Source organism: Postia placenta (genome assembly GCF_002117355.1).
Source record: "Postia placenta MAD-698-R-SB12 unplaced genomic scaffold POSPLAscaffold_14, whole genome shotgun sequence".
In the NCBI taxonomy this organism is placed as follows: domain Eukaryota; kingdom Fungi; phylum Basidiomycota; class Agaricomycetes; order Polyporales; family Adustoporiaceae; genus Rhodonia; species Rhodonia placenta.
Window position 1 is genome coordinate 750122 of NW_020169845.1, and position 10497 is coordinate 760618.

The window sequence follows — 10497 nt, forward strand, 5'->3', positions numbered from 1 at the left end:
CGTGATGACAGAGAACACTGAGGGCGCTGAATTCTTGACCACATCCCTCCCATTGCTTGGGACACATGTAGATCTNGTCATCGTGTACCGCGCTGGCAAGGTGATCATTGAGGCCTCTAAGAGCCTCGAACTCCCGATGGCAAAGGAACATTCGAATCCCTTCCCGTTAAAAGAGAGGGAGGTCGCGAGGGAGGTGATGGCTCGTCTGGGCGCAGCAGGTCCGTCGGGGCCTTGCACGAGCCGAGCGGGATTGGTCACCACGTTTGTCTTGTCAAGCTCCACCGCGATTTGATTGACCTGTTCCCTCGTTACGCCCGACTTACACGCCCCTGATTCGAGGTGCGAAATTAATCCCCCGGCAAGCTTGAAGCGCCTGTTGCATTTGCGTCCCGGGCAAAGCAGAGGTTTCTTGGGTTTTTTCTTATGCTCGATCAAGTGACCGTGAAGGTCTGCAGCCGTGTCGAAGCATTTGTTGCATTTGTTGCATTTGTTGTAGAGATTGTGTCGCTTTATCTTATGCTTTTTCAATTGGCTAGGGGAGTGGAATCCCTTGAAGACGGATTTCACAGCTCGGATAAGTGTTTACGGCATTGAATGAGGACATCTTACTGCATGGCACAAGGAGCAAAGATTGAAGTCCGAAGAATGCACGGCTGTTGCGTGAGATTGGAGGGCATTCTCTGAAGCGAAGCGCCTATCGCATGCAGAGCAGTACGTCATAGTGGAATACGGAGGAAGCTGTATGGACCAGACGAGAGATGAAGACACGATAACTGTCTAGCACGGTGATACGCACAGATTATGTGCTCAGAACTATGCACGTCCAATATAGCGTGTAAGGCGATGGCAGGTGAGCAACTTGCTGTTACTGCTCGTCGTGCTGTTCAAAGTACTGTCTGAGTGGGAGATGGCACCAGAGCATGGCTGGATGCGTGTCCAAGTCTGCATACCTGCCGATGCGTGCAGGTATGCTTCTCCGGGACTTGCCTAGATAACGTGCTGAGGTTATGGTATCGGGACGGTCTTTCAAGAAGGAGCATCTCCTCGTTTAGAATACAAAGCCAAATAAGGGCATACACTGACGAATGCTAGACACCATCGCGAGCATCAGGATGTCCATGTCTTTTATCCTTAATGCAACATGTTCCGTACAAGCCAAACATCCCTAATTCACTCATCACAGGGAGTAGCGCTGGATACGATGTAATCGGCACAGCCTGTAACGACAGCACTCTGTGCTGGTGACATCGTAAATCGGTCCAATGGCCTACTGTACAGTAGGTTGCGCATGTCTGTCGCGTAAGATAGCAGGGCGAAAGCGAGGGAAGAGAGCTGGGTGTCTAGAGCGGAGGAATACAAAGTTCAAAGAGGAACGATAGTATATCTCCGATCATGCCTCTCCCCGCCTTGTCAAAGAGCGAGCCTCTTACCCAACGCCTGCGTCACGTCGCCGATGACGTCTTGCATGGGCTGGTTGAAACGACGAATTTCGCACGCCTCGCTCTCCACATGCTGGCAGAGCCCACTCAGCGTGCGGAACTCGGCGCCGCACCCCTCCCACTTCGTCGGGCACCTATATATCTCCGCGTCGTGCGCCGGGCTCTGCATATGCTCGTTGAGGCGGCCGAGGGTCTTGAAGCTCCGGTGGCACAGAAAGCACTCGTATTGCGAGCCATTGAATGAGCTCGCCGTTGCAATGGCGATCACCGGTGGTTTTGGTGGCACATACCCATCGAGCCCGGGTAGCAAGCGCGAAGCGTTCGTGATGACGTTCGCCTTGTCGTACCGCACGGCGAGCGCGTTCACGTGGTGACGGTTCGCCCCTGAGCGGCAGCCGCCGGATTCGAGGTGGTTGAGGAGCCCCGCACCGGAGAGGAAGAGCTTTTGGCACTTCATCCCCGGGCAAGGCACCGTTCTCTCCTTGTGTTTAGACGACCTCAAGTGCGTCTGCAGATTACCTTCACAGGCGAAAAAGCGCCTGCATTCGACGCAGTAGTGATGCGACTCGGCGAGATGACCATCTAGATCAACATCGGCCTTGAATATCTGTGCAGCAACCATGTAAGCATGCTGCAGGCATAGAATCAGTGAAAGAATGCACGATGTTGCATTTGGGGCACCCAAGCGGAATATGCCTGAAGGGTGATGCCTCGTGTGCCTCGAGAGCCTTATTGTTCTCAAAGTTACGATTGCATTGAATACAACAGTTGTGCTTGTTGATGCGGTGGTTGTCAAGGTTGCTTTGAGTAACGAACAGCTATAATGAATGCATAAGCTGCATTTCATATTACGATAAGTAGGGACGCACATAGTGACACAGTGGACACTGAATAACCGCATGCTCTGGAGAGTTCTGGAAATGTTCCCGTAGTGATTCGACACTGATAAACCACCGACTGCATTGATAACAGCACACATTCACGCTCTGCGCCGGCATGTTATACGTTGCCGCATTCAGCCACGCCAACCTCATCGTCTCCATGTTCAACGCAGCTAAATTGTTCAAAGCAGCCATGTTAAACAAGGCCATCTGGAACGCCGCCGCGTTGAATGCCGCCATCGCGCTAGCTTGTCTTCGTTGGCACATATTTGCGTGAGCAGGTGCAGCCCTCATACGCGAATCTGGCGACGCACCACAGTCTATGATGTTTGAAAGCCGCCTACAACCTACGCGCAACTTCGCTCTCTTGATACGGTGGGATTATGGGTGTAGGAAAACACTATAAACGTTGAGAGGAAAAGGTCAACTCACGAGGTGTCGCGATCGATGCCTGTGTAAGCGCCCGCGAAGCTCGATGAGACGCCGCCTACAGTATGGTGAAGCGAAATCTATTTAGGTGTAGCCACGAGGCATCGCCGGACGGAGATGGTCACTCGTCTGGTAGATGCAGCCACTAGTACTCGTGTCGCCGGAAGGCCATCATTGTCGTGAACAGCAAAACACTATCAAATTCAGGTTTGCTAGAGAGTATACATGATGCAAAATATCGACAGGTCGAGCTCTAAGCACATAGTCATTGCACGCAGGTACGAGGACGTTGCGCTGAAGGCCTGACTCTGATCGACGTGCTGCACCAAAACGAATGCGGAAGGAACATACTACTCTGTAATAACTTCATGGAGACGTGCATGCCGACAACGACGACGTCCTTGTGGTCCTAGCCAGGGTTGATGCATCAGCGTAGCTTATCTATCCTGCATCGACACGACTGTGATCCAACGACGACAAATCACCATTTGCACGATTGTGAGGTCCTGCGTACAACAAAATGATGATGTGCATATAATTACACAGTATTCGCTGACGACTCACCGGAAGCTGGTTGGTCGTCTGGCGACAGATGGTTCATTACGAATCATTGAGGAAATCGAGGACCGCAGCTGATGATCGGGAAATGGGAACTTGAAAGGCGGGCAAGAGCGAGCGAGCGAAGGCAGATTCAATGTATTGCTGGTAACATGGGGTAACCTCGAGACACTTTTTGTCCCAGAGCGAAGCGAAAAAACACCACCACAGGAAGACTTTCAGAATGTGAGCCGCGCCATTCCGGTGGACAGATCGGCGAGGACATTGCGCATCGAGTGATTGAACCTGCGAATGCCACATTGCTCGCTTTCGACGTGCTGACACAAGGCGCTGAGTGCCCTAAACGTCTCACCGCAGCCCGAGTAGGCTCGCGGGCAACGATAGATCTTGTCATCATGCGCCGGGCTTGCAAGGTGCTGGTTCAGCACGGCGAGGGTTGTGTACATCTTGTGGCAAAGGAAGCACTCGTATGCAGACCCGTTCCAGGACCGCTCCGTCGCCCAGGCCGTTACCGTTCTCTGCAGTGTGCTATACCCATTGGGACCCTGAATGAGCCGTGCAGGATCCGTGATGACATTGTTCGTGTCGTAACGCGCGACAAGGCGATTGATCTGCGCGCGAGTGAGGCGCGACGGGCACGTGCCCGACTCGAGGTGCAGCGCGAGCGCGGAAACGGAGACGAACTTTCGGTTGCAGCGCGTGTCGACGCAGGGAATGTTGGCTTGTTGATGGACGGAGGACCGCTGGTGAGCGCGCAGGTTGCTTTCGCTCTGGTAGACGCGCTTGCATTCGATGCAATACCAGTGCTTCTGGCGTCTGTGTTCGTGGAGCCCGTTATCGTTCTTGAAGAACTGAGGCAGAAAGATGTATCAAACCGGTGGGATGATTTAAGCTAGGATCAGAGTACTGACCATATTGCAGGCGGGGCACCAATAGTGACTGCTCTCGAAATGAGAGTCCAGATTACCTTGCGAAGAGTAATGTTCATCGCAGCGCTGGCAATAGTGATGGCGTGTGCTTTGCACATAGTGTTGAATGAGAGCGTGTTCAGAGACAAAATCCCTGTCGCAGCTATCGCAAAGATGGTGCATGCTAGAATTCTCTTCGTGCTGCTGCAGCGCGCGCTCGCTGCCGAACCAACGCTGGCATCGTTCGCAGTAAGCCATCAGGTGTGCATTAGAAGGCTATAGCTACTTGTGTAGCAGTGTTCGTGAAAATACTGGAGGAAAGAGGATGCAAGATTCCATGTGCTTACAATTAGTCGTCTGTTACTGACTGACAGCACAGCTAGACCAATATTCTGCACTTGAATGACGAAAATGCACGATAGCCGCTAGACAGTGAGGTACGAGGCCTGGATAGCGAAGAGCAAAGAGGACGTCGCGAGACTGACTCGAGCTGACGACTGTTGAACCACAGCTCTAACACGTATCACGTGCCCGAACGTGGCTCAGGCTTGGATGAGAATACTGGCAGGCATCGCTGAGTCTCTGCGTCAACATCCCAATGTTGACCTGCGGTAACATTGCAGCTACTCAGCACTCTCGTGTGTGTATCGCGTTCGGTTGATAACTGGCGCTGGAACGTCACATCCTCATGCCTCTGAATTGTGTTTCACACACGGTCACGTTATGTTTACAACAGGTTCAACGTTTGTCTGTGACGCAGACAATCGCCGGTAGCGTGAGATGCCGTGTCCCCACCTATCCTCCCTAGTAGATTGACCCGTGTCTCGGCATTTACGATGTATTCAGCTAATCGCATTGAAAATGTAACAACTACATCGCATTGACAACGCACGCCATGATGCAGCGATGTTCTGAAAGTCCTCGAAATTCTCCTGTATATGATCCTTGGTATTCTCGAGGAGGATTTCCACAGCTTTTCCTGGCTGCTGGCTCTTGCACTTACCCAACTTCGTGATACAGTCCCTGGTTTAGGTAATTCCGAACCGCATTCATTTGCCTTCCATCCACCCATCTGCTTGAACCCGAGCCTGAGGATATATCGTCAGGAAACGATAAGGGGTAACGTGTCCCTGAAACAAAGGAGAGAAAAGAGATGTTATTCCATTCTATTACCATGGTCTAGCGTGTTCTGACTCAGGGACGCCGTTCATAACTGTCGGGGGCTATAAGGAGTACGATGTAGATTGACAATCGGATGGCGATGCATACATCAACATTTCAATAGATATAATACAGATGTGGAGTGCCCCTTCAAGGCCGCGAATGTCTTCCCGGTGATGTTCTACATCGGATCGTCAAACATAAGATAGCCACAGGTCTCGCTCTCGATGCTGGCAGGGCGCGGTCAATGTGCGACAATCTGTGCCGCGCCGACCCCACGCCTTCAGAAATCTGTAGGTCTCGTCATGGGCAAGACCGTTGAGATGCTGGTTTAGCCGATCGAACCTTGTACTCTCGGTAGCACAGGGACCATCCATGGTTCTGGCAATTGAACCACATCGATATCTTGTTGAAGATCATTGGGGGCGGCGACGTGGCGTAGCCTTCTGGCTCTGTGATGAGATGCGACGCGCTCGTCCGACCATATTGGACTTGATGCGCTCAAGCGTCAGCTTCGAAGAGCACGTGCCGGACTCGAGGTGCAACAGCAACCCAGAACCGGACATAAACCGCTTAGTGCACTCGCGGCCTGGACACGGCAGGGTCCTGTCTTGATGCACGGACGACTTCAGGTGGGTCTGCAGGTTCTGCTTGCTCTGGAAGTCCCGCTCGCACTCGGTGCAGCGGTTGTGCTCTTCTGCGCGATGCTCGTTGAGGTCGTCCTCGGAGCTGAAGGTCTACAAATATGTTAGCGCACGTGGGCACGTCGAACATGAGAAACCTTACATCGTCGCAAGTAGGGCACTCGATGCAATGCTTGGAAGAGGTCTGGCGGTGCTGTTCTAGTGCGCCCTCGTTCACGAAGTGCCGATCACATTCAATACAACAGTAGTGGGCCTCCTCGCGGTGCTCGTCGAGGTCGTCTTGCTCAGAGAAGCGCTGTGTGCAAGATATCAGTCGCATAATCGGCGTGCCTGAGGACAGCGCACATCGTCACAGGTAGGGCATTCAAACGGGTTGTGCTTGGAAGAACCCTGACGGTGTTGCTCCAGAGCTTCCGAGCTTCCGAAGTAGCGTTCACATTCGATGCAGCAGTTATGCTCTTCCTCGCGATGCTCGTTAGTCTCGTCCTCGTCGTGGAAGCGCTACGGCAGCGGTGAGATAGGCGGAAATGAGGCGCCCGGATGAATGACGTACATCATCGCAGACGGGACATTCAAAGGGTTTATGTTCGAGAGAGTCCTGCTCGTGTTGTTCCAGCGCGGACGAGTTTACGAACCAGCGCTGACATGGATCACAATACACCGACATGGCTGAATGCCAAGGGGTTTCCCGAGACGTTCAAAAATACCCACTGTAGTAGCTACACGAGACTCACCAATGTTCTTCGCAGCTCTGTCACTCTTGAATGGCCTCCACTCTCCTCGCACTAGGTCAGCGGTACAGACAAGGGTGAACGCTAGCCCTAGGAATGTATATCGACCTGTGTACGTAGTTGTACATAACAGCGAGCGTCTACAATGCTTACTTCCCACACGAAATCTGCCCTGAGACCTAGGCCCAAGTGTGCCGAAAGGAAGCACCGCACCGAGTCAGTTGACCTGTCATCACGGACCGAGGTTTCAATCAAGAGATCGTATTATCCTTAACGCAACAAATGCATTTCTATTCATATATACAGTGCTGCAACGTCGCAGTTCACCGAACCAAGCAGTAACATCGAGTCTTATTTTCCAAGCGAAGACGTGAAAAGAAAAGGTACAGGCACACAGCACCTGCTCTGCGTCCTCCAGCGATGTGAGATCTAGGTCATGCATGGCGAGACCGTTCAGTTGAACGATCTGTGACGTATGTGTCCAATTCTTCCCTCGAACTGCTAGCTCGTCGGTATACTCTGAAGGCGCTGTAAAGCGCGGCTGTGTTGAAGTAGTTGGGGAGCTTCAAAACAATGGAGGTGATTCAATAGCGGCGAGGTGCCAAATAGACCGTGTGTTTGTTCCAGTTGAACGCAGAACGGTCAAGGCAAGTGACTTCGGGTTTGAGCCGCACTGTGCTGGCAGCTGAGACAGGACCCCGGCGAGCCCCTCCCCTCCCAGAGCGATCCCAATATGATCCACTTTTAGCAATATTTCACGTTTTGTGAGACCAATCTGTCACCGATCTCCTCCAAATTCCGTGAATTCTTCCAAGGTACGTCGAAGTGCGGTGTGCCTGAAATCCCTAGATCGTGACAAATCTTATCTACCCCCGAACCTCTGGGGGATTCGCCGGGGTCCTGCTGAGACCCGTATCCGCTCATAAACTGTGGACATCTTCTGCTCGTGGCATCCTTTTCGGTCGTCAGCTGGCGGGTATGAATGCTTGGCTAGCGGAAGTGAACATCCTAGCTACCCTGGACATCCGCGAGGCCCGTGACCTCGTCGAGGAGAAGATGGAACCTACGATCTTGTTAAAATCGGCCTATCTAGGCATGCTTTGATGTTTCTAAGAATGGCATAGGCTGATTATACATCTCTTCGGATCCCCGCGAGAGTTTGGTGTTTGCAACATTCGTGCGCGAGATTAGGCAGCCGGCTAGCTCATTGCCTAGTAGGCTGTAAGCATCAGCGAATTGATGAGACGGAAATATAAACAGCTAGCTATCTGCAACAGTCGCGATGACATATCAAGTTCTGCGTCAAGACCACTGCAGTCAGCTATACTGCCCCGCGTACTACGCCTCGAATTGTGGCCGATTGTGGCGCTCGCCTGATGACTCAAGCTGTTTCCTGTAGACACTGTATCCGAATGTGCGTGCCTTGCTCATACTACTTGTCAAATACTAACGGTAAAGGGATCTACGCACACATGGAGTGCTGATCCTCCATCGAATTCCAGGATAAGTGCCGCGCCGCAGCCTTCAAAGTGTACGGAAGTGGAGATGGATGAACTATCATTGCTATCATCATGAGGCGAATATACTCACATAATCTGCTGTGCTTTTGGAGCCTTCGAGTCTTGGGATTGAACCCCTCTGGCATGTCCATACTCATTCAAGTCTAGCGGGACACCGACGGTCCCTATGCTCCACGATACGTACGGAGCGTGAGACCAACGACAAGATGTCCGGGTGCTGTTAGCTGCAGTAAGGTACGCGCGTTCCCGAAAGGCACCTTGTAGAGCTAAGCTTAATGCATTGTGGCTATTGAATCCAACAATTCAGAGCCCGGGCACCCGGATGCAAGCCGATTGGAGATATTACAGCATTCGAAGCACAGGACTTGATCGACTGCTCGATGTTTGGGAAGGTCCGGACGTCCATCGACATCTGTGGGAGCCATGATGTATGAGGTGTTGAAACGCGCAGCCCCGCGTGGTCAGGAACGAGCTCGAAAGCTCGGGCGCACGAATAGCTGGGGGCCGGAGGCCCCTATCAAAGTATATAACGACCCCGCGCGATGTATGTACCGCACGCGATTGTCCCTTACATGCATCACTATGCCCGTGGACAAACGCGCCCCGCGCTGTTCGCACTGTTGTTCCAACATGAGGGTGTCACGAGTTGACACGGCGTCTAGCCATTTTTTTAATTTTTTCCTTTTTGTGGGCTCGAACCCGCAACCTCTGTACTATATACCTGATATGGACACATTGTTATCTACTGTACAATTAGATTAGATGGGGCGGCAGTGTGTGGCACAGCTCGGGCTCTGCTGACACAGCCTCTCTGACTCACCAACCCCCGGGGCCGCGTCAGCATGCTGCGCACAGACCAGCTGTGCACGGACCAACGCGCACAGCCTGCCCTCATCTTCCCCTGTATATAAGCCGGCCTCTGCTGCCCTAGGGACCTCAGTTTCGACCTCTTGTCCCTAGGTCAGTAAGCCTCTCATGTATTCTCTTTCTTACTTAACTGTCGCGACTTGAGGTCAAGCGACTAGAGAAAACTGAAGGGCTGGGGGCGTCCGACTAGATCTTACTGAAGCGATGGCGAGCAACGCTCAAACCTAAGGCTAGGGACAAGAAATGTATTAGTTAGTACAGGTAAGTAAAGGATACAAAGGAGCTTACTGACCTAGGGACAAGAGGTCGAAACTGAGGTCCCTAGGGCAGCAGAGGCCGGCTTATATACATGGGGAGATAAGGGCAGGCTGTGCGCGCTGGTCCGTGCGCAGCTGGTCTGTGCACAGCATGCCGACGCGGTCACGGGGGCCGGTGAGTCAGAGCGGCTGTGTCAGCGGAGCCCGAGCTGTGCCGCGCACTGCCGTCCTATCTAATCTAATCGTACAGTAGATAACGACGCGTCCATATCAGGCAAGTAGTACAGAGGTCGCGGGTTCGAGCCCGCGAAAAGGAAAAAATTAAAAAACGGCTAGGCGCCGTACCAACTCGTGACATTACCCCCCCTCAACAGCGCATGACCTCATGCGAGGCGCCCTTGCCCATCTCCCACCCGGAGCGGCAGCGTGCTTCAGTCAGCGGCGAAGGCATTGGCTGAAAGTTGAGACCACCAAAGGTAGCAGCGTTGAGTCGACGAGGGGCGTTCGGATTCTTCCGATGGAAGTCGGCTATGAGGGCCGGCGCATTGGCGACGTTGCGCGCCAGTTCCCATGACGTATGCGAGTCGTCATAACCCTTCCACTTGACGAGGTACTGTAGCTGACGCCGGAAGATCCACGAATCCTTGATCCGCTCAACCTCGTACTCTTCGTCGCCCTCAACCTCGATCGCAGGCGGCTCCTCCGGCTCCCGGCCCGGGATCTCGCTACGCATGTACTTGCTAAGCAAGGAGACATGGAATACCGGGTGTACCGGCACCGACTTTGGCAGGACTAATTCGTAATCCAGGTCTCCGAGCTTTCGCCGCACGGCATAAGGTCCGAGGCGTTTGGGACTAAGCTTCTTGCTCGGCTGTTTCAGCTTAAGGTTCCGAGCGTCAAGCCAGACCTTGTCCCCCGGCGCAAAGACCGGTGCCTTTTGCATGTGCTTATCGTAGTACACTTTCATACGCTCGGCTGACAGCTCGAGCGCAGAGCGCGTATCGTCGCGAATCTCCTTCAGGATCTTGAGCCGATCAGCGGCTGCAGGCATTGCCGACATTGGATTGATCCGCACTTGGATCTCAGGATGGTACCCTTGATG

At 53.0% G+C, this 10497-nt stretch overlaps 3 protein-coding genes across 3 annotated transcripts; all 3 read right to left on the reverse strand.

Moving 5' to 3' along the window:
* Positions 1–1410: 1410 nt before the first annotated feature.
* Positions 1411–2560, reverse strand: POSPLADRAFT_1060479 (hypothetical protein; the record flags this gene model as incomplete). Its single annotated transcript, XM_024481267.1, has 2 exons — positions 1411–2070; positions 2417–2560. 2 exons carry the CDS (start codon positions 2558–2560, stop codon positions 1411–1413), a joined length of 804 nt encoding a protein of 267 aa, XP_024335387.1.
* A 965-nt stretch (positions 2561–3525) lies between these two features.
* Positions 3526–4473, reverse strand: POSPLADRAFT_1152612 (hypothetical protein; the record flags this gene model as incomplete). The annotated part of the gene is made up of 2 exons (XM_024486670.1): positions 3526–4158; positions 4219–4473. The coding sequence occupies 2 exons, from the start codon at positions 4471–4473 to the stop codon at positions 3526–3528; spliced, it is 888 nt and encodes a 295-aa protein (XP_024335388.1).
* Positions 4474–5792: 1319 nt separating this feature from the next.
* On the reverse strand, positions 5793–6339 carry POSPLADRAFT_1153329 (hypothetical protein; the record flags this gene model as incomplete). The annotated part of the gene is made up of 2 exons (XM_024486736.1): positions 5793–6113; positions 6163–6339. The coding sequence occupies 2 exons, from the start codon at positions 6337–6339 to the stop codon at positions 5793–5795; spliced, it is 498 nt and encodes a 165-aa protein (XP_024335389.1).
* Positions 6340–10497: the final 4158 nt, after the last annotated feature.